The following is a 23,641-nucleotide window of genomic DNA, read 5'->3' as shown; positions in this document are numbered from 1 at the left end:
ATGGAAGTTGGAAATAAAAGGATATTAAAGAAGAATAGAAAATATGTTAAGATAAAGATATAATTAGTATGCTAATTGTTAATATTATGATAAGGATTATTATATTAAATATTATTAATGCGTTTTATTAGAAGATAAGTTAAGAGTGAAAAATGAAAAGATTTTACTATGTTCAACTGTTTCATATACCATAATTCTAAGATTAGAAAATTAATACTAATGTGAATGATGTTGTAAATTGTGATGGTTATTGCACAGAGATATTTATACTCAGAGGACACACTGTTTAAGGAAGATGGAATGTTCATATTTTTTAAAAAAATAATATATATATATATATATATAAAAGAATTTTTTGGAAAGAAAAATATAAGCAATTCTACCCCTTCTGGCTGCAGAACTAGCCCAGATTTACTAAAAGCTCAACTCCTGGGAAAATGTAGTGGAAAACGGTTTTGATTATTGCGGAATTTCTCTCCCTCTCGAAGGGCGCTTAAGATCACCGCCGTCGTTGCCTAATCCTTTAAGGCAGCCTCAACTTTAAGTTGAGCATCTGGCTCCCCCCGTCCCGAAAAGTCCAGCAAGGTGCGTGCAGAGGTGTATGTGTGTGTTTGTTTGTTGGGCTGTTTGGAAAGCAGAGCAGGAGCATCACCTGAGTCGCCTGAAATTATGCGCATTTGAGTGTTGGCGAAGGGAGGGGGGCTTCATATAAAGAGGGCAAGCCCCCCCTAAAAAACTAAATAATTTCAAGTCCAGCTTTTTTTTATTAAAAAAAAATAAACCAACTACTACTATCTCTTGTAAGAGAGAGACAAGTGGGCGGGTGTTTCCCGTGATTGACAGAAGGTTGGGCCAACCAGCCAGCCGTCTGACGACTACCTGTTGGAACGGGCAGGTTCGTCTCGGGCGCTCGCCCCGATTCTCCCAACGCGGAAGCCTCTAGCCGGAACAGAAGGGAGGGCCCGAGCCCGGGGCCCGAGTATGGAGCCTGTCTCTCGCTGGACTTCCCAGACAGTGCTGGCTTGGATCCGAGGTAGGGGGGGGGGCGGCGGCGGCGGCGGCGGCAGGACCTGCCGGGCTTTCCGGGGTGGGTGGGTGGATGGATTAGGGCTCCCTCCCCCCCCAAAAGGTGGGCTTCAATAAGACTCGCTCCGACCCTTCTGTGCCTAACCCCCTTGCGGCCCCAGGTGAGAGGAACCCACCTGCCAGGGACGGGATGGCAACCGGAGTCAGGTGCCCCCTGCATTCCTGCGGAGGGCAAGGTTGGTCCTGCCCAGCTGGGTTCGGGAAGGGAGGCTAGTTAGTGTCCAAATGTAGTTGATCGTTTCAGGTATTGATGCGATGCCGGCTGGGGAAGAGGAGCTTTACACATTTGGGGGTGACAAACCCCCACCCCACCTTGTTCCTTGTTTCTTTTCAACTCCTTAAACACAGCGCTTCTCTCCCTCTCCCTCTCGCCCCCCCTCTCTATGTGTGTATCACTCTCCCTCCCTCTCTGTAGCTTTCTCTCTCTTTCTCCCTCTCCCCCCTCTCTGTATCTCTCTCTTTCTCCCTCTCTCTCTTTGTCTCTCTCTCTCTCTCTCTCTCTCTCTGTTTCTGTCTCTCTGTATCTCTTTCTCTTTGTCTCTCTCCGTATCTCTCTCTCCCTTTCTCTCTTTGTCTCTCTCTCTCTTTCTCTCTCCCCCTCTTTCTGTCTCTCTCTCTCTCTCTCTCTCTCTCTCTCTCTTTCTCCCTCTCTAAACTTTAAATCTGCAAGAGAATTAGATTAGATTTAAAAGAACATGGGCAGCTCTGAATGGGCTGGTGGATTGGTGATGCTTGCTCTCTTCAATATCCTTATGAGGACCAAGGTATTATATCCACCACTCTGACCCCCACCTCACCCCACCCCATCCCATCCCATGCGTTTACAATATTGAATTAGGACTGAGGAGGCTAAGATTCACTCCGCGCTTGGCACCTCACAACCTACACCACATTGTTGGGAAGATCAAATAAAAGTCCCTTGAGCGTTCAGAGGAAGGATATATAAACATAACACCTAGGGGTATGTATATGCAATATGTGCGTATATATGCATTTAGCACCATGCTTAGGTGGCTTTTATATGTCATCTGCCACATTCTATTATCCTCAATATACTGTTATTTATTGCCAGTCATTCTTTGCTGTCTCAAGGAAAAAAAGCTTGTTCTGCCCCACCCTCCCCATGGCTCAAGCACAAACTCAGCTAATTTAAAACTGCAAATCTTATTAAACCAGCAATCTAAATCATCAAGTGCATTCAAATAGGGCAGAAACAATGATGTAAAACTATCTCTCTGCCTTGGCTAATGATAGAATGAAACTATCGCTGTTGTTGTTTCAACAGCGAAAGTTGTTCTCATTCCGTCCATCAGTCTAATGCAGTCTGGCAAGTTTAAGACCTGTGGACTTCAACACCCAGAACTCCCCACCAACTCCCCACCTTAAAGCCTCCAATTTTGGGAAACTCTGATCTATAAGATCTTGATGTCCAGCAGTGAATCAGGCCTTCATGCAGCTGTTAGAGTTTGGCTCAGGGGCTTGCAAATTGTCTTTCAAGTGATGGCAGTGTCTGTAGGGTATGGTGAAAAAAAGTCAAAATAGCCACCTTGAAAGGGCAAAGTTTTTATGGGCACATATCAAGAGGAGCTTCAAATGCAACATCATGGCCATTACCTTGACTTTTTTGACCATGCACCCTGTGAACATTTCTGAGTAGTCTATTGAACATTTTCTAACATAGAAATGACAAATGATGGTTGTTGTGGCCAAAGAAAGTTAGAAGGGTCCTTGTAGGTCATGTAGTCCAACCCCATGTCCAAGTAGGAGACCATTTCTGACAAATGGCAGTCCAATCTTTTCTTGAAAGCTTCCAGTGATGAAGCTCCCACAACTTCCAAAGGCAACTTCTGTTCCATTGGTGATTGTTCTCACTCAGAAAAATTCTCCTTATTCTATGTTGTAGGCTATATAGCTATTATCCTTCTCATCCTTTCTCATCTTTCCTACTATCTTCTCCTATTGGTATCATATGATTTATCACTTGTTGTTTGTATCATACGATTAATGATTGCGACTATAATTTATGATCTATGACCTATCACTTTGTTGCTTAAGTGTATATTCACAGCTTATGCACCGGAGATAAATTCCTTGTGTGTCCTGTCACACTTGGCCAATATTCCTATTCCTATTCTCAGCCTGATTGCTGTCATTCCTATCAGGTCCTCTCTGCTAGATTTGGTGGGGCAAGTAGAAGCAATGATGGTCTTAAAACAACCCCAAGCAATTTTCAAACTGAGAAGTGACATTTAAAGAGAAAGGGGGAAATTGAGCAGATAGTCCTCAGTTTACATTATTTGATTAGTGGCCCCAGTGACTGAGGACCAGTTTTCACATTTACGACCGCTGCATCATCTTCATAGTCATGTGATCAAAATTTGGGCACTTGGCAACTGGCATATATTTATAACAGTTGAACTGTCCCGGGGTCATGTGATCACCATTTGTAACCTTCCCAGCCATCTTTTGACAACCTAAGTCAGTGGGGAAAGCCATGCTTACTTAACAACTGCATGATTCACTTAACAACTGCATGATTCACTTAACAACTGCATGATTCACTTAACAACTGCAGTTAACAACAGTGGCAAAAAGATAGGGATGGTAAAATGGGATGCAACTTAACAATGGTCTTGCTTAGCCATGGCAATTTGGGGGCTCAATTGTGTTGTAAGTTGAGGACCACCTGTTACTGCAGGGATTGTAGCTGGCTACTTTTTGAGGCAAGGTGTGTGATGACCTAAGCCAGGAGTCTCCAACCTTGGCAACTTTAAGACTTGTGGACTTCAACTCCCAGAATTCCTCAGCCAGCTTCACTCTGGGAGCGAACTCTGGGAGTGGAAGCCGACAAGGCTTAAAGTTGCCAAGGTTGGAGACCCCTGATCTAAGCTACGGTTCTTCTCAAAAGGTTTGGACCAGTTTGATGAAATCCAGGAAATCACTTGCTTTGCATCCTCTGTTTAGGTTTGGATCCAGCATTACAAGCTTACCCCGTGGAGACATGGGAGTTGACCGGGAAGAGGCTGCTCAGGTTATCCTATCGGGATTTGGAGAATCTAGGCGTGAGCTGCATCGGCCACCAGGAGCTCCTCCTGGAAGCTGTGGAACAGCTTTGTGTCTTGGTGAGTGCCTACGGAAAACAAATCCCGGTGAACCCTCAATGTGGATGGACGATAGCTTTGGCAGGGGTGATATTCACTTACCTTCCCTACTGGTTTGCAAATGTGAGCCCACCTCTGTGCATGCGCACAGCCTTCTGTGATTGCGCTTTTGGCAAAAAAAAAAGGGGGGTGGCCTAAATGGGATGCCGTAGAGCTGGGGCAGGTGGGTGTGGCCAGTCACGATTTCTGCTACCGATTCGGGCAAACCGGTCTGAACCAGTAGAATACCACCGATGAGCTTTGGTAGAGAAAAGGTGAAAAGTTGCTTTCCTTACACAATATCTGGGCCTGTGTACTCCTCTCTGTAGAACTATGAGCTGACCACCTCCAACCTGAGGACACTCACCGAGAAGCTGCAAGGGATCATTCGGACGATCGAGGTCTGCATTCTGAGTCGCAGGAAAGTGAGCACTTATCACGGAGCGGCTACTGAAAAGTCCAGCGTAGATCTCCTGGCATCTGTGGTGGAGCTGATCAGTGCTGCTAAAGGCCTCTTTTTATGGCTGAACAGGTACTCACCTATTTGCTTAGATGCTGGGAAGGCAATGGTAGGATTCAGCCAGTTCTCGCCTATTCGGGGGAACCAGTTGTTGGAAGAAATCCCCCCCACAACCACTTTACAGGGCTAATCCTGTAAGGATGTCAGGAAGGAAACATTATGGCGTTGTTTCTAGCCTAATCTTTATTGCCCTGCTTACAGAAACTGCCTCTCCAGTTAACTCTTATTACATTGTAACAGCTAAGGCGAAGCGCCCATCGACCTGAGTGACGTTGAGCTGGCCACGCCCACATGGTCGCATGACTAATGAGCCACGCCTACCCAACTGATCATTAGGGCAGAGAACCGGTTGTTAAATTATTTGAATCCCACCATTGTGGGAAGGGTGTAGGGTGGGTAGGTGGTTCAGTGGCTAAGATGCTGAGATGCTGAGATTGTCAATGAGAAAGGTCAGCAGCTCGAATCCCTAGCACCACATAACAGAGTGAGCTCCCATTACTCATCCCAGCTTCTGCCAAATCTAGCAGTTCGAAAGCATGTAAAAAATGCAAGTAGAAAAATAGGAACCACCTTTGGTGGGAAGGTAACAGCATTCCATGCGCCTTCAGCATTGAATCATGCTGGCCACATGACCACAGAGACATCTTTGGACAGCGCTGGCTCTTTGGCTTTGAAACAGAGTTGAGCACTGCCCCCTAGAATCGGGAACGACTAGCACATATGTGCAAGGGGAACCTTTACCTTTACCTGGGAAGGGTGTGCATATCCAAAGCTGCTCTCATCTTGATAAAACATGGCAGGGCTACCCTCAATAAACAACCGCAGTCCACTTCTTGAAAGTGCAGTTTGCTTTGGACTCTTGTCGAGTGGTTGGGAGAGGTATGCAACTGAAAGCCCGAGGTGGGATGTCAGAGAAGGAGAGATCAGATGGCTCTGACAATTTTTAGCTATGGTCCTGACCTTTGTTTTTGTAAACCCCACCCGTTACTGACCTGTGCCTCTGTAGATTCTCTTCAAGAAAAAAAGCAGCTATCCTCTCCTAAGATAAAGGACGGATGAGAAAAAACCTTTCCCAATCTGAGGTTTCCTGGATGGGTTGGATTGCAAATATTAACATCCAATCATATTTCAAAACATCTGAAAAGAATATATTAAAATGGTTTCATGTGAACCTAATCAAGTTCAAGCCTGCCTGCCTGCCTCTTTCTTTCTTCCTTCCTTCCTTCTTCTCTCCCTCCTTCTTTCTTTCTTCCTTCCTTCCCTCTTTCTTTCTTCCTTCCTCCCTCCCTCCCTCTTTCTTCCTTCCTCTCTTTTTTCTTTCTCTCTCTGTCTGTGTCTCTCTCCCTCCCTTTTTTCTTTCTCTTTTTCCTTTCCTTCCTTCCTCTTTCTCTCTCTCTCTCTCTCCCTCCCTCTTTTTTTCTTTTTTCTTTTTCTTTCTCTCTTCCCTTCCTTCCTTTCTCCCCCCCTCTCTTTCTTTCTTTCCACCAACACCTTTCTGGCACTGGCAGAAAAACACTGATAAATTGCCAAAATACTGTATATTGAAGTTAGCATCTGGCCTTTAGTACACTTTACATAGTTTAGTCGAACTGAAGTCAAGAGGGCTGGTTATTGCTTTGCTTTTAGTGTATGAGGGTGCCTATTCTGAATTTGAGTGCCCTAGAAATATAGTTGTTTTAGGCTAACCTGTGAAGTGAATCAGTGCATGTGAATAGGAGCCTTCCTGCTTTAAAAAAAAACACATGCAAACAGAAAGGACTTTTAGCCATGTCCACTTCTTCCATCTGGCCTCTTGTAGTTTGCCTGTGCAGCAGAATCTTGCCGGGAGCTTACAAATCATCTCTTGCAGGTATCTCTTCTCCCACCTGCATGATTATTCAGCCAGCCGAGACAACATCTGGCTTTGTGGTGATCTGGCAGAGACTGTGCAGAAGGTAGGTAGCAGTGGGTAGCACTTTGGTTGGGGAAGAATTTTACAGCCCAGAGATAGGTTATACACACACCCTGCAAATTAGTGGGAACAAGAAGAGCATTTTAAGAAAAATCTATTTTTCCTGATTTCCTGTAGATTTTGTGATTGTATGGATGGTTCAGTATTTCTATGTTGTGTGGCTAATGGGGTAATTGCTCTATTCTGTGATGGTATTCATATACTATATTAGAATAGAATAGAATAGAATAGAAAGGGACCTTGGAGGTCTTCTAGTCCAGCCCCTGCTCAAGCAGGAGAACCTATACCAGTTCAAATGAAATCTTGCAAAGAGTTTGATTTTCAGGAGTGTTTTGAAGAGTGCAACAGAATTGAAAAAAAGTTGATACAACGTGAATGCCAACTATGTTGAATAGTGTGAATGCATACAGATTAACCATGGTTAGTAGCAATTATCTGGTTATGATGTACTAGAAGAAAGTTCCTATTACTTCTAGTTAACAATAACTGGAAGTTAAATAACCATGGTTTCAGAATCTTTAGAATTCTTTACTGGCCAAGTGTGATTGAACACACAAGGAATTTGTCTTTGGTGCAGATGCTCTCAGTGTACATAAGGAGAATAAAAATACATTCATCAAGAACAAAAAGATACAACACTTAATGATAGTCCAGGTTACTAATAAGCTATCAAATCATATTAGGAAACAATTAAAAACAATATAAACATTTGTAAGGATATAATCTGTAGGTATTCTTACAGATTAACTGTGATGAAAGAGGAAACAATAATCATGTTTCATGTCTTGGAAGCTGTTGGACAGTATATTTCTTCCACCTATTATATATTAAAATGATCTAGTTATCAACAGATGGAACCCAACTAGATGCTCTTTGGGAAAAGAGGCATCCAGGTGGATCCTATGTCACTGAACTTTGCCTCCCAGCAACTCTCATCTTTAAGAAATCTGGCTGGGAATGATGGTTGAGCAAGATGTGATTGGTTTACGACCACTGGCTCATAGGAAAACTAGAGAAGATGGCGAAGGCATCTATTCTAGGAGGTGATGAAAAACTACCCATGCCTGAGATTTAATGCTGGCTAACTGAAAACGAGAGTACAGAAGCTGAACTTGAGTGAACTGACAGAAATGGCAGCTGACCAGGAAGGGTGGGAGGAATAAGGACAGGAGAAAGGAGTAAACAAAGTTGGAAGAGGAGACCAGCCAGTTGTCTTTTATAGAAGTCATCCTGTGACTCACACTTTGGGATTGGAGGCAGGGCTGGATTCTGGAGTTCTCAGATGTTCCTGCTAAAAGGGAACAAACGGGCTGAAAGGTACGACCTGTTTAGGAGGGAGATTTACAAATTAAGGTAGGTTCTTCAGGGGTCATTCTAAGAATATTCATTGGGTTTCCTACCACCTCACTCTCCTTATTTATGTATCTTCATAGTATCTGTGTTGTTCTTTCGTGGAATCTGTGGAATTCACTGGGGAGATTTCACAATAGATAGCTATGCTGGAAATGACATTCAACCAAAGGAAGAAAGCATGAGAAAGGCTAGGAGGGCACATAGAAGAATTGCTCCAATGCAGGACAACGTGTAGCTTTAAATGGGCAGTGTGGGAGGAGAAGGGAGAAACAGGAAGTTTGCCTAGTTTCACCTGAAGATACAGAGATTAAACTTGAGATAATTGTATATGAATCTTAAGCACAGTTTCTGTAACTCTCTGTCTTTATGAAGGAAGGAAGTTTTCGACTAGATTTGTTGACTGTTCTGTTTTAGCCACCTTCTACTTGCTTGGAAATTTGTAGATTAATGAGATTTCTAGAGTTGATACCTATGTATCTTGGTTTTCTCCGAACTTAATTTTAGTGAAGTATGCAAACCAGCATTTGCATCTCCTGTCCTGGCCACTTTTTACAGAGGCACGATTGAGAGCATTTTAACAGACTGCATCGCTGTTTGGTTTGGTGGCAGCAGTGCCTCAGGTAGAAAGTCCATACAGAGAGTGGTAAGGACAGTGGAGAAATTATAGGAAGCTCACCTCCCGTAATTTGGGATACTGCTTATAAGAGCTATGTGCTTAGATCTCAAAGCATTGTCAGAGACCCACACACATCGGTTCCACCACAAAAGCGCGTAGGACAAAATCGCGCTCGACAAAAGCGCGCTGTGACGTCATCAAAGCGCGACGAAAAAGATCGAAAAAATGTAAAAATAAAGCTAAAACCTTCCCCTAACCCCCCCAAACCTAACCCTAAACCTAACCCTAACCCTAACTCTTAACCTAACCCTAAACCTAACCCTAAACCTAACCGTTAAAGTAATGAAAAACGTAACGCTAACCCTTATCCTAACCCTAACGCTAACGCTAACGCTCTAAAGCTAACCCTAACCCTTAACCTAACCCTAACCCTAACCCTAAACCTAACCCTTACCTTTATGTGAATCGGCTTGCTTTAATTTAATTTTTATTAATTTTTATTTGAATTTTTCGATCTTTTTCGTCGCGCTGTGATGACGTCAAAGGCGCGATTTTGTCGATCGCGCTTTTGCCGTCCGCGCTTTTGACGGGTCACGCACACATCTACTTTACAATTTCTTTCTGTTGCTCCCCTCTGGGAGGAGGTTTTGAAGTATTTCTAGCAGGACTGCCAGATTCTGTAACATCTTTGTTCTCTATGCCATCCATCTGGTAAACTCACAAGATCCTTCCCCCCTCCTCCCACCATGTATATATATATACATCCGAATTAGACTATGATGTTTCTTTGTGTCATATGTGTGTGTGGGATGGGTGGGTATATGCATAATGGTTGCATATCTTTTGAGAACTGAATGCAACAAAATTTCATTTTAATGTATGCTGATTAGTGTACATTTAAAGTGACAAGTTTCTATTCTATTTCTTTTCTATTCTATTTTCTATATTCTATTCTATTTTCTATATTCTATTCTATTTTCTATATTCAATTTTCTATATTCTATTCTAGTCTATATTCTATTCTAGTCTATATTCTATTCTAGTCTATTCTATTCTATTCTACATGTCTAGAAGTTGCCATAGTTAGGAAATCTTTAGTTCAATATTATTGGCACTAACTACCAGTATCAGTAACTTGATTGGGACTCTTTTCTAATTCCACTTCTTTTGTTTTCATCGTTCAATAGGAAACTGTCTGGATAAACCGCTGCCATTTTCTTGGCAAGATTTTTCCGAAGTGGTTTGCCATTGCCTCTTTCCTGGGGCTAAGAATATGTGACTGGGCCAAAGTCACCCACCTGACTTTGTGCCTAAGGCAGGACTAAAACTCACCATCTTCTGGTTGGTAGTTTGGTGCCTTAACCACTGCACCAAACTGGCTCTGTATTGTATGCTAAATATCTTTTATGTGTAAAGTACTCTACCGTGAGCTGAAAAAGAGGTGAAATTTTATATCATGTTATGCTGTTAAGGATGGTAACTAACATACTGAAGGAATAAGCCATTCGGGCTCCAACATTCTTCCTAATGTTATTTCCTTTCAAATTTTTCTTCCTTTTCCTCCTCCTCCCCTTTCAGATTCTTCCTATACAACTCCTATTAGAATTGTGAAATTGATTGGGAATAATGGAAATTGACTGCATTAGTGTTGTTAAGATTGTGAAATTGATAGGAAAATAGCAAGAAGGTTAATGGGAGGGGCACAGCCTTAAAAAGAAGAGCAACAAAGATGATTAGGGGACTGGAGGCTAAAATATACAAAAAACTGGCTATTGGGTATGTCTAGTCTGATAATAAGAGGAACTGGGTTGGCATGATAGCAGTCTTTCAATATCTAAGGGGCTGCCACAAAGAAGAGAGGGTCAACCTATTATCCAAAGCTCCGGAAAGCAAGAAGAGAAGCAATGGATGGAAACTAATCAGGGAGAGAAGCAACCTAGAACTAAGGAGAAATTTCTTAACAGAACAATTAACCAGTGGAATGGCTTGCCTTCAGAAGTTGTGGATATTCCATCACTAGAGCTTTTTAAGAAGAGATTGGACAGCCATTTGTCTGAAATGGTATCGGGTCACCTGCTTGAGGAGGGGGTGGGACTAGAAGACCTCTAAGGTTCCTTCCATCTTTGTTTTGAACAAGCAAAAGCTAATTTTTTAAAAATTACTCGAGTGTGTGATATTAGCTGATCAAAATTGGGCTTAAAACAAGTAAGGTAACAACTAAAACCTGAACTTGCGGTATTCCTGAATGTCACCATTTAGAATTTCCTGTATTTTCCATGATTGATTGCTGGGATTTTTTGTTGAAATAATGTGCTTTTATTCAAGTAAAGGCATTAAGTGAAAAAGAGAGCAATAACAACAAGATTAAGAGCTGCTCATACATATACAGTATATATAGGAATAAATTGCTTTCAGACACAGATTATGCATGGATGATCACGATGAATTATGCTCATCCTTTATTAAAACAGTTGTGTAAAACTTCATATACATATTTCCCACAGTAATAAGATGCATGCCTCCTGTTCTTAAGCTGATAAAGTGACCATTTTAAAATTAAAGCCCATTCCTGGTTGACTCTGTTTAAAGCTTTGGGCAATGCATGGGTCTCCACATTCCATGCGCCACTCTGAATTGGAATCGCCATGAATCCAACTAGGAGGAGGATTGGAATGCCATCTGCATTTCGGTGAATGCATTTTGGTCTTGGTGAAAAGTTGTCTACTTCAACTAGAAAGGGTGTCTAGTTTGAATCAACAACCCCAGCTTTTATTAATGTACTTTTCTTTACATTTGTCCTTATAGGAGTGCACTGTATCCGAAAGAGAGGACCAAATTTTGTTGATCGTAAGTAGTGAAAAGATCTGGGTCCCCACCCCAGTGTTGAAACTGCAAATTCCCCAACCTTCCATGGGTCAATAGCCATTCAACAGACTCTTATATACAGAATCGTAAATGGGTTCATCTGAAAAGTCAGTGGTGGAGATGCAGGTATCTTCCTAAGTCCTCCTCCTTCTCCAATTAACACACAAAAGAATGAACTTGTGGGAATTAGACTAAAGAAAATGTAGATGTGGTGGCTCAGTGGCTAAGATGCTGAGCTTGTTGATCAGAAAAGTCGGCAGTTCAGCGGTTTGAATCCCTAGCGCCATGTAACAGAGTGAGCTCCTGTTACTTGTCCCAGCTTCTGCCAACCAAAGCACGTAAAAAATGCAAGTAGAAAAATAGGAACCACCTTTGGTGGGAAGGGAACAGCGTTCCGTGCCCCTTCAGCATTTAGTCATGCTGGCCACATGACCATGCAAATGTCTTCAGACAGCGCTGGCTCTTTGGCTTTGAAACGGAGATGAGCACCGCCACCTAGAGTCAGGAATGACTAGCACATATGTGCAAGGGGAACCTTTACTTTAATCTAGACCTCTAAGCTAGACTATCTGGTCAGCCAGCTGTCTATTGGAAATATTTTATTTCTGTACATCCATCCTCAGACAGGCATGGGCAAATTGTGAAGGATAAGGGTCGAAACTATACCTCTTGATCTGATGGGAGGAGGTCTCATAAGAAGTTGTTTTAAGGGGTTGTAGAAGGGGTTTTAATTTGGGGCCAATTTTAAACTACACACAGTACCGGACTGCTGTGAACCACAAACGGTGTAACCAAAGCCTTCTAGAAGGTGACTATCACCGTATCTTTAGTGGGGAGTTCTCAGGGTTCCCATGGATGCCTTAATTAAATCATGAGCCTCGAGCCAAGCTCCGAAAGAAATCCAGTTATTTATTAGGAGCTTCATGTTGGCACGTTCCCAAGTGAAGCCAGCTCTAACACCACATAATTTACGACCCCAATCATGACCCTGTTTCCCCCCTCCCCCCAGGGTGTGTCAACAATCACATTCTCCAATGGGGCAATTTCATGGGTTGTAGAGATCACTTCCCTCCAGCCACTTCAAGTAACCCTGGGATACAGCCTTGAGAGAGATAAGTCTGGAATGTGCATTTGTCTTTTGCTGCCGTGCTGTTTCATCAGTTTCCCACCCCCCACCTCTTTCCTATGGCAATTTGAGAGCAGGCCAGGGATGCTTTGCAAGTTGACATTCGGCTTCCCTCACTTGTCCTGAAGGCGACCTGTGCAAATGACAGGAGCATTGTTTATTTCTATGTAAGGGAGATTTCCCTTTTGACTGTTTCCTAAGTGATCTGAAAAGATCTGCAGAAGGTCTATATAAATAACTCAGTAGCATTTGCCCAGTTATAGCCGAGCTCATTTCACAGGTCCATACTTTATATGTTGGGGCTCCTTGGACCTCACTTGTGCTTAGAGTGGTCATTCTTGAGGACACCCCTGCACAGGGCAGTTCAAGCCATGCTTCCCCAGAGCTTTTGTCTGTTTACTCTGCAGGGAAGACACATTTCTGGAATCTGTGAGCATATCTTGCACTGCAGCCCAGCGAACCTCCTAGATCAAACAGCCACCTTGGAAACGGTGGAACTTGAACCTGCAGGTCCAGAAGATAATTTGGTGAGCGTCGCACTGTCAGTATTAAAGCTCTTCTGGGCAAAAAGAGCTGAAGTCAAAGTCCACCAGCTTTATACTGTACTTATTCATTCTACACCTGTTCTTGACTACAAATATCTCTTTCCTCTCTTGTGGGTATTCATTAGGGGGTCTTAGCAAGATTTGGTGGCATGAGCAAAACCGTTAGTGTGCATACTGTCTTCTTACCTGTTCACACATATTTTCCTCTCTGTGTGATTTACTCAGTTCCACACAAATCTTGTGTGATAAATAAGGTTTGCCTTGCAGATCCAAAAGGGTTTGGCCCACAGTGGTAGTCTTGTAAGCTCCCACACCAAAGAGAGAGGTCTGAGATATCTTTGGTGGATCTGATTGTTTTGAGGAAGTGCCTAAAATGTCTGAAGAGAGAAAACATCAAGGGAGAGAAAGGAAGAGCCAAAGTAGCCTGAGTGTGCTCAGGGGACCTGGGATGTTGAAGGACCATTGCCAGGGCAGATGAAGAATGGGGTGAAGGAGAGAAGAGTTTAGTGTGGAGGCCTCCTGAAGAACTTCATGTTGCAACGTCTTGTTTCAGGTCCCATCATGTGACTGATACCATGAGAACTTATATAGATGCCTTTATGGAGTCATTCTTCCAGGGGTTTCAGAAAAGGGCCTATTTATTTATTTATGTATTTATTATTTGTTTGTTTGTTTGTTTATAAGATACAAGTATAGGTATGAACATAAACATGAACAAAGGAGGTAAATACAGATAAATGGGGACAGTAAGACAGGGACAGTAGGCACCCTGGTGCGCTTACGCCCCCCCCCTTTACGGACCTCTTAGGAATGGGCTGAGGTCCACGGTAGACAGTTTAAGGTTGAAGCTGTGAGGGTTTGAAGATGTAACAATGGAGTCAGGTAGAGCATTCCAGGCGTTGACCACTCTGTTGCTGAAGTCATGTTTTTTGCAATCAAGTTTGAAGCGGTTTACCTTGAATTTGTATGGATTGTTTGCCCCTGTATTATTGTGGTTGAAGCTGAAGAAGCCCTTGACAGGCAGGACATTATAGCGGACAATTTTGTGTACTCTGCTTAGATCCAACTGATTTATCAATCTTATCTTGCAATGGCTGGAACAGGAACTTCCCCCATGTACCACACAAGTTTGACCTGTTGCAGCTAATCTCTATGTGGACATCCTCCAGGGGTGGGTTTCTGCCAGTTCTAACCTCTTCTATAGAAGAGGTTCCACAAATCTACAGTGCTGTTTAGAACCGGTTCCAGCTCCCTCCCCCCGTCCGTCCGGACATCATCAAGATGAAGAGTGAGAGGAGGAATTCTGAGAGTTGAAGTCCACAAGTCTTAAAGCTGTTAAGTTTGAACACCCCTGGGGTTTTTTTTCTAAAAGGTTAGGGGTGCAAGGGTCTTGTAACTTGACAGCTTTAAGACTTGCGTGCTTCAAATGCCAGAGTTCCTGAGCCAACATGACTGGAGGAGGAATTCTGGGAGTTGAAGTCCACAAGTCTTAAAGTTGTCAAGTATGAACACCCCTGGGTTTTTTTTCTAAAGGGTTAGGGGTGCAAGGCTCTTGTAACTTGACAACTTTAAGACTTGCGTGCTTCAAATGCCAGAATTTCTGAGCCAACATTTTGGTTGCTAAGCAAGAGAATTGTTAAGTGAGTTTCACCACATTTTACAAGTTGGCCACGCCCACCCAGTCACATGGCTGGCAAGCCACTCCCAGCCGGTCACATGGCCAGAAAGCCACTCCCACCCAGTCACATGGATGGCAAGCCACTCCCACAAAGCAGGCCACACCTACAGAAGAGGTTCTAAAAATTTTGAAACCCACCACTGACACCCCCCCTTTATTTTAGGGTCCTTTGCTAAAAAAAAAAAGAACCATGATTAATGCCCCAGCTTTGGTTGCCCATTCCTGGATAGTTTTTCTATGTGCAGTTTATAATTATTATACATATATAAAATTATCCAGGAATTAACAACCTCAAGCTGTGACCTAGATATGATCCATGTCACAGTTGTTTACATAGGAAATTGTCTTCCACTGGGTTGGTCCATCTCGGCTAGTTTTGCCTCATCTGGCATTCCTCAACCTGGATGCTTTGGACCTCCTTTCAATGTTTTGTACCTCCTACCCTCCACAGCCAGTCTGGGGATTGGCTGGAGATGAATGCAGTCAAATTATCTGAAGGGTGGTGCATTCGGAAAGGCTGATCTCCTTCCATGAGCCATTGCTATCCAGTGACTCGACAGAGGTGCCAGGAACTGAATGTACAAGCAAGGCAGCTGTCTGTTGTGGAGCCAGAAGTTGAGCTGATAAGCGTGTCTCCTAAATCTTCTCTCTGCAGGGCCTAGAGATTAAGTCCTTGCCCTCCTGTCTCCATTTGATATCGGGGACTGCCCGAGAGGTGAGTGTGTGGTGGGAGCGGGTTCAGTCCCATAGCTCTGCCTCTCCCCCCTCCAAGACACTCCCAAGACTAGCAGGGTCCCCGTAACTCCAGTCTTTAAAACAGACCCTCCTGTGCAACAGGCCAGTTCCTCTTTCTTTCTTCAAACCGTTGCCTGTGAAAATGCGGCTCAGTCCAATGGTCATTATTGCTTCTCCCCCCCCCCCCCCCGTGGGGATTCTGCATCATACTTGGCTAATTACCATTTATCCCTTCCCCTCCTCTCTTTGGCACAACTGCCTCCTTCGTTCCCTTGCATTCTTTATTGAGCTAGAATTAACCAAAAGGTCAAGCTTGAAGTTAATACTTAATCCCCTGGGCAGGAATCTTTCCTCCTCCACCCCCAAGAGTTTGACTGTGCCTGCCCAAAAAGTTCCTTACTACAATTATACAATCCATCCGTACTGCCTTTTCAGCCCTTTCCCTCCAAAGGAATAAAACAGGGCAGCTCTTCAAATAAGAGAACAGTCCTCTGTATAATAGCAGGCTGGACTGACTGCAGCTCATGAAAACTGCTGCCTTTTAATAAAATTTCATTAGTCAGGAAAGGTGCCACGAGACTCTTTTGGTTTTTGTGCTCCCACGGACTTGTCCTTGAGGGTCTCCTGTTTTTTTTCCCCTTCCAGATTCCTGTTGACCAGTGCAGCAAGGTCTTCCCAGGTGATGAAATAGTCCAAGTCAATGACCAGGTGGTGGTAAGTCCAGGCTTCTTCTCTGCTTGGTTCCTGGGTCAGGATGAATTGGGGTGCTGAGTGACTGTATAAGGGAGAGATTAACCTGAATGGGACAGACCTTAATTACCACTTGCCTTAATTTTTCTGCTGCATGAATTTGTTTTGCTGGAAGATGGGGAGATCCTTTATGGCCGAGGAAAGCATCTCTCCCTAATTCTCTTCTTAAAAACTTCCAGTGTTGGAACATTCACAACTTTTGGAGGCAGGTTGTAACAATTAATCAGTGGAACAACTTGCCTCCAGGAGTTGTGAATGCTCCAACAATGGAAGTTTTTAAGAAGAGATTGGACAATCTTTTTCTGGCGGCAACTGGACTTTCTTGATTTTTCTTGTGAAGATGTTTTGCTTCTCATCCAAGAAGCTTCTTCAGCTCTGAAACCATAGTGGGGAATGGAAGGTTTATATTCCTTGCAGACACCTGGTTATTTGCATCCTTTTAGCGGGTCATTGAAGCACTTGGAGGTTTATCTGTGTTCTCAGGGTCACCCCAGATTGGACAACCTAGGGTAGAACAAGAAGCAATGGGTGGAAACTAATCAAGGAGAGAAGCAACCTAGAACTAAGGATAAATTTCCTGACTCAACAATTAATCAATGGAACAACTGGAGTTGTAAATGCTTTAAAACTGGAAGTTTTAAAGAAGAGATTGGATAACCATTTGTCTGAAATGGTATAGGGTTTCCTGCCTAAGCAAGGGGTTGGATTTGAAGGCCTCCAAAGTCCCTTCCAACTCTGTTTGGAATAACAACTCTGTTATTCTATTCTACTTCCGAAGGAGAAAAGATGGAAAAGTTTCCATATGCTAATATATGTATATCAATATAAACCTCAATATAATTAAAGTCGGATTTAGATCCTTATTATGTGGGAGAGACTTTGAGTATTTCCTGGCTTCTCTTCCTGTGATTGTGTATCTTTAAGATGGAATAAATCAGGGCAGTTCTTCAAATAAGAGAACAGTCCTCTGTAAAATAGGAGGCTTGACTGACTCATGAAAGCTGCTGGCTTTTAATAAAATTTCATTAGTCAGGAAAGGTGCCCAAGGCGTCCTGCGGTTTTTATGCCCCCACGGACTTAAACAGCTCTCCTCCTACAATAGCCGGACAGCCTAATCTCTGCATTAGCTCACGTGTATTAACTTTTAAGTTAATAGAAAGTGCACTGCCCAAATGCATTCTGCAGTGACTCACTAAGGTCTAGAGCTAATTTTTTTTTCCTGCCTGGGTTGATCATATTTGTAATTGGGAAATGTCATTGATTGCAAAAATAATTCATTTGCCAAAGGACCTTCTGGTGCTGTCCAGTTGTAATTGTGTTGGGATGTTTGTGACTGGGGGTTTGTATAACTAAGTTTCTCATGTGAAGTCCCAAATGCACTAACATCTTAGCAAAATCACGTGTTGGCATGAGCCAAAACATGAGCACTAGAATTAGGATTAGAGCATAGAAATGTGCAAATGCTTGCAAAGAGATGCTTTGGAACACAAAGGCTCATGCACGAAGCACCTCTCATTGACTCATGAAAGCAGCCATGTCTTCTTCCAGTTTTTCATGATTGCTATAGGAAGCTACTCTGAAGATGTGCATTCCTATTGATGTATTCCATATGAAAGTATGGACAGTGATTCAATAGAGATTTTTTTAAAAATACACCACAAAATAATAACGACCGTATTTTTTGGACTCTAAGACGCACCGGTGTATAAGGCACACCAAGATTTTGAACAGATAAGGAAAAAGGTTTTTGGCCTCCCTGGCCCCCAGGAGTACTCTGCAAGCTTCAGCAAGGCTGGAGGAAGACAAAAACGCCCCCATTTATACGACAAATGGGCAGAAAACGGCTAGTTTTTGCCAAAACTGGCACATTTTTGTCTTCTCCCAGCTCTGCTGAAGCCTGCATAGTTGTTCTGGGGACTTGGGGAAGGCAAAAATGCCTCTATTTTTCGCGGGGGCGGGGCTTTGGGAGGCCAAAAATGGCTGTATTCGGTGTATAAGACGCACCAACATTGCCACACTCTTTTATGGGGGAAAGGTGCATCTTATACTCCGAAAAATACTGTATCTTAAAAAATTAACCACAAAAACAATGATCAGTTGCTCTACAAAGGTTGCCCCAAAGGTTTTGAAAGCAAATTACATTTTTTGACCTGAAAAAGATAAGGCTATATGTAGCAAACAGGTCTGCTGGGGAGAATATTTCACAAATGGAGCTCACTAACACTCTTATGGCTACCTGTCTGATTTGGAAGGATAAAGTCACATTTATCTACAGGTAGACCACAAGTGAGACCAGAAATTCTGTTGCTAAGCAAGACAATTGTTAAGGGAATCATGCTCAATTTTATGACTTTTTTTTAACCACAATTGTTGAGCAAATCATTGCGGTTGTTAAATGAATCATGCAGTCCTTAAATGAATCTGGCTTCCCCCATTGATTCTGTTTGTCAGAAGGCAACCTGGGATGGTTTCAAATGTCAATTGCATGATGCCAGGATGCTTCAATAATACATGCTGGTAGCCAAGTGCTTGGATTTTGATCATGTGACCATGGGGATACTGTGATGATCATAAGGGTGAGGACCAGTTGCCAGTTACTTTTTTCAGTGCCCTTGTAACTTCAAATGGTCATCAAACAAGTGATTGTAAGGACTACTTGTATGTATAGTAATACCTTTTTTTAAAAAAAAATGTTTTTAATTCAACATTTTCCAAACATTAAAATCACAATTACACTTTTACAACTTTCCATTATCGGTATCTCTCTATTCTAATTTTGGGTTTTCCACACTACAACATATTGTCATATACATTTTCCTCTTTTTTCATAGTTTCTCATTTTAACAATATATACATATATATTCAATATTTACATCTCTATGACTTTCTGAATATATACCATCTCCTTTTGTTATATTTTCCAAGTATTCATTATGCATTGATTTCAAGCCAATTATATCACCTATTCCATATCTCATAGTTTCCTCTCTATCTCTTAGTTCCATCGTTAGTTTGTCCATTTCCATGCATTCTAGCACCTTTTTTATGATCTCTGCATTTGAGGGAATGGCTTTTTTGTTTCCAACTTTGAGCAAATGAGATTCTGGCTGCGATAATTATATGGAGCATTATATATTGAATATCCTTACTTACGTTTCCTTTTATTATTCCTAAAAGAAACAGCTCAGTGATGCCTTTGTATCTTGCTTCATAATGCAGTGTGTGTAACTAATGTGTCAAAAGATAACAGCAATAAAGACCCTTGTTCTTATCATTAAAAATAAGGCAAATGGTTGGTTGTGCAGGTGGGTTGGACCCGGATGAATCTGGTGAAGAAGCTTCTAGAATCCAGTCGAGTGACTCTGGTGCTGAAGAAAATCCCACTGGTTTCTTCGGAGTCTCCTCTTTCCCCAGAATCTCCTCTTCACCCGCAAGTAAGTTTTGGGACAGGTCAAATTTCCCAACCTTTTGCTTCATAGAGGAAAAAAACTTCAACTCCCACAATTCTTAGCCCTTACTTTTGAAGCATATGTTGCAATGTCAAGACAGCGCATAAATCATTGCAATGTCCGCCAATGCCAGAAACTGACTGGTGCACAATTCTGCTTCATATGGAAGAGCACACATCTGTTTGCCCAAAGTCATGTATGAAATCAGCAGCCACAATTCTCCACTTTCAGTAGGGAAAAGGATGAAGGATGGTCCTTTGAACATCTCTTTATCTTTAGAGCAGTGTTTCTCAATTGGAACAACTTTTAAGATGTGTGGACTTCCACATGCTGGCTGGGGAATTCTGGGAGTTGAAGTCCACAATTGCTGAGGTTGAGAAACACAGCGTTAGAACATCTTTTTAGAGTTAATGGCAAACCCTGTCATGTGGTAGATTGGAGTGGTTATCTTAGGGGGCAATGTAGTCCCTATGGTTGTCTTGTGATAGTGGGACATCTCAGGAATATCAGACACAATTTCCCTAAAGGGGGCCACAAAGAAGAGGGGGTCAAGCTATTCTCCAAAGCACCTGAGGGCAGGAGAAGAAGAAATAGGTGGAAACTAATCAAGGAGAGAAGCAAACTAGAACTAAGGATAAATTTCCTGACAGAAAAATTAATCAGTGGAATGACTTGACTCCAGAAGTTGTGAATGCTCCAACACTGGAAGTTTCTAAGAAGATGTTGGATAACCATTTATCTGAAGTGGTGTAGGGTTTTCAGCCTGAGCAGATGGTTGGACTTCCAAGGTCCCTTCCAACTTAAAACCAGGGACCTTGGTTCCCATCTACATTTTATGAAACATGAAACAGATTCGCATCTTTTAAACATGCCCCCCCCCACAATGGAGAACACCCAGCATCATTATCCTACTTCATCCTTCTTGCTTAGATGTCTTCTTAAACTTTGCCAATCCCCGAAGATCTCTCTGGTCTATCTTTCCAAGATCTTAAGCCTTTAGGCCATCCCAATAGTAATAATAACAAACAGCATCAACTTGATTTTACATTAGAAAAGCAAAGACAGGCACCTTGGAAATTCCATTGTCCTCTATCTCCAAATATACCAGTGATTCATCTCCCACTGTTATGATTTCCCGGGAGTTTCATTTGTGACTCAACGGAAAGCTGAAAGTGGAGTTCAGTTGGCAACAGGAAGCGTTACTTCTCACCTGAGACAGATACTATCCTTAATTGGCTTTCTTTGCTCCCCAGCAGCCACATGCTTTCTTAGAGGACCTGAGCTCAAGAAGTGATGACTCTTCAGCCAGCTCTGCATCACCAACATCCAGGTCAGACTTCCATCAAGAGGAGGACTTGTTTGTTGGCAAGGGTTGCCGTGGGGTATGGTTGGTGATGTGGGATGTGAACTGTGGGCATATGAAGGACCTGCTCTTGGTCCGTAGCCTAGTGAAGAGAATGCTTAGAGCAAACAGAACATTCCTGTGATGCAGAGAAGGCTAACTTTAGCCTGACTCATATATACTCTGGGGGGAAGGGAAGAGAAGAGTTTTTTGGTCATGCCCGAGATGTTTTCTACGCATATTGCAAAATATGTATGTGAATGTGAAGTCCTTGGTGCTCTCTGATCTTGACTGTTTTCTTGCAGATGTTTTATTACCCAATTAGGTAACATCTTCAGTACTAGAAGGAAGTGCTTTATGTTTCTGTAGAGTGACTTGCCTTGTCAAGTGTTGTTTTCTTCTAGTAGTTCTGATTACATTGTTGTTTACTATTTGTTTATCTGGATTGGTAGTTCCTAGATTGGACATTGTTTACTGCTTGATTGTTAGTTTGGAATTAATCCATGCTTTTAATTATCTTATCTGGATGTCGGTTGCTGGTGCGGAGGTGTTTTGGTTTTCTTTTAAGCTTTTTTGCTATCAGGCTCCCTTCTAGCCCCTGAGATGTTACCTAGTTGGGTAATGAAATGTCTTCAAGAAAACAATTATGCTCAGAGAGCACCAAGGGCCCCACAATTCAACCCTGAGCTGCAAATATTGTCTTCTAGCGAGGTATGAGAATTTTGTATGCTCAGTCTAATGATTTTTCATCTGTGCTGACACCTTCAAAGTAATTGTTTAGGAAATGAATATATAATAGATGTATTCTCCCAACCTACTTATCTGCTGACTAAATTAACCCGTTTTGTAAGTTATCTATATAATACATTCAACAGTAAAGTAAAACTATTTCACAGGGTTATTATTGCTGGGTGGGAACCTAGAGGGAATACTTTATAATGTGCTTTCATTTTTTGGAGGAAAAATGGATATAAATCCTAACCGATAAATGCAGCAGCATCCCTGCCCTCTCTAAAATGAGTGCGTCATATCCTAGGCTGGACTCTAGGCAGAATTTTCTGTTATTTACTTCTTTATTTTATATGCAACCTCTGCATATAAACAACTCTGCACAGTTATATGCATACATGCACATCTAATTCTCATTCATGTATTCTTTTTCTCTTTCTCTGGCAAGCTAATGTAATAATAGTAAACTAATAAATAAATAACTAAGCCAATAAATTCAATAATAAACCAGTAACAACCAGATCATTTTCATAGTATTTGAAATTAGCCACTTCAGTTGGACAATGGTGGCTTGTTAGACCTGGAAGCCTCTAGTGAGTTGAGTTGACTTCACATTCCTATAATGCTTTTGTAAGTAGAACGTTGAAGTCTCTATGGCTCTTCAATTGTTAAGGATCCAGACTACCCCACCTACCAGAGTTAGACAATGTGGTGTGTGTAGGTCATGGCTTCTTTCTTTTCTTCTACCTTTTTGTCCTCTTGGTAGTGAAGTAGATAGCAACAGGAGAAGATAAGAGTAACAGAATAGAGTAAAAGGTTCAAGAAACTGTTTACGAATTTCCTAGTAGAGGTTGGCTTCTTGGTGTTTCTGCAGACGTGACATAGCCCTCCATAACAAAATATGCAATGCCCTTTTCACTCAAGCTTTCCATAGGAAAGAAACCACTGATGGGAATGTTGCAACATGAGGACACTCTCTGGTTCAAGGAACAGATGGAATATCTCTTGAAGAAATTAGTGACCTTCCCGCTTCCCATTACTCAAGCTACATCTTGGCTGCACTTTAAACTTTCCAATAATAAATTTAGGCATTTTCTCTCTAATTGTTTCCATTGGAGGGATTGCAAGTGTCCTTGGGGATAGTAGCTTAGATCCTTGACCTATTTGTCTTCTGTTGCCGTCAAACCCAGCAACGCTTCTGGGCCACAAATGGGGTATCATGAGCTTTCATAGAGAATTCAAGGGTTGGGATGTTTTCTCCAGGAGTTTCACCCTGCCCAGAAGAGGAATAAAAGTATATATACAGAAGGGAGAGTAGTTGATAATCTGATAAACAGATGTTTTGTGCCTAGTTATGTCCAATACAGCTCCTATTTGGTGAATAGAAAAGCCAACCAACCAACCATTTTGTCCACAACTGTTGTCAACAATTATTTGCACACTGGGCCAAAATTGATAGGATGCTCCCCTTGCGGATTTACACATTATTTTTTCAAATTCTCTTGCTGATATATAAATAAGCTGTTTGGGAGGTAAAATGGTGCAAAAACCATTTGCTTGTTTTGTTAAAAGAATGTTTACAGTTTCAATCCTATGGTCTAATGATCATTAGTTGGGGAAGGCTGGATTGAAAAATACTGTATTTTTTTGGAGTATGAGACGCTCCGAAGCATAAGACGCACCTTGCTTTGGGGAGGAAAACAAGGGGGGGGGGGAAATATGCCTCTAGCTCCCAGCAATTTGCTTCCTTGCAACA

General features: G+C 42.3%; 1 protein-coding gene across 3 annotated transcripts in view; it reads left to right on the top strand.

Annotated features, from left to right (window-relative positions):
• Window positions 1-883: 883 nt before the first annotated feature.
• Window positions 884-23,641, top strand: part of CNKSR1 (connector enhancer of kinase suppressor of Ras 1) — a 39,065-nt gene continuing 16,307 nt past the window's right edge. The window contains exons 1-10 of one of the 3 annotated variants that reach the window (XM_087727064.1): window positions 884-1,033; window positions 4,051-4,208; window positions 4,556-4,758; window positions 6,596-6,680; window positions 11,472-11,513; window positions 13,065-13,184; window positions 15,536-15,595; window positions 16,261-16,329; window positions 19,671-19,799; window positions 21,071-21,144. In XM_087727064.1, coding sequence (XP_087583190.1) covers window positions 982-1,033; window positions 4,051-4,208; window positions 4,556-4,758; window positions 6,596-6,680; window positions 11,472-11,513; window positions 13,065-13,184; window positions 15,536-15,595; window positions 16,261-16,329; window positions 19,671-19,799; window positions 21,071-21,144 — 992 coding nt within the window. In that variant the 5' untranslated portion in view covers window positions 884-981. Of the gene's footprint in view, window positions 1,034-4,050; window positions 4,209-4,555; window positions 4,759-6,595; window positions 6,681-11,471; window positions 11,514-13,064; window positions 13,185-15,535; window positions 15,596-16,260; window positions 16,330-19,670; window positions 19,800-21,067; window positions 21,145-23,641 lie in introns of all 3 variants that reach the window. The other 2 variants (XM_087727063.1, XM_087727065.1) reach the window with 2 other exon arrangements.

The sequence above is a fragment of the Thamnophis sirtalis genome, unplaced genomic scaffold, assembly GCF_051295495.1.
Source record: "Thamnophis sirtalis isolate CommonGarterSnake01/CBP01778 unplaced genomic scaffold, rThaSir2_p1.2 scaffold_13, whole genome shotgun sequence".
NCBI classification, from domain to species: domain Eukaryota; kingdom Metazoa; phylum Chordata; class Lepidosauria; order Squamata; family Natricidae; genus Thamnophis; species Thamnophis sirtalis.
This window is presented reverse-complemented; position numbering and strand designations above follow the sequence as displayed.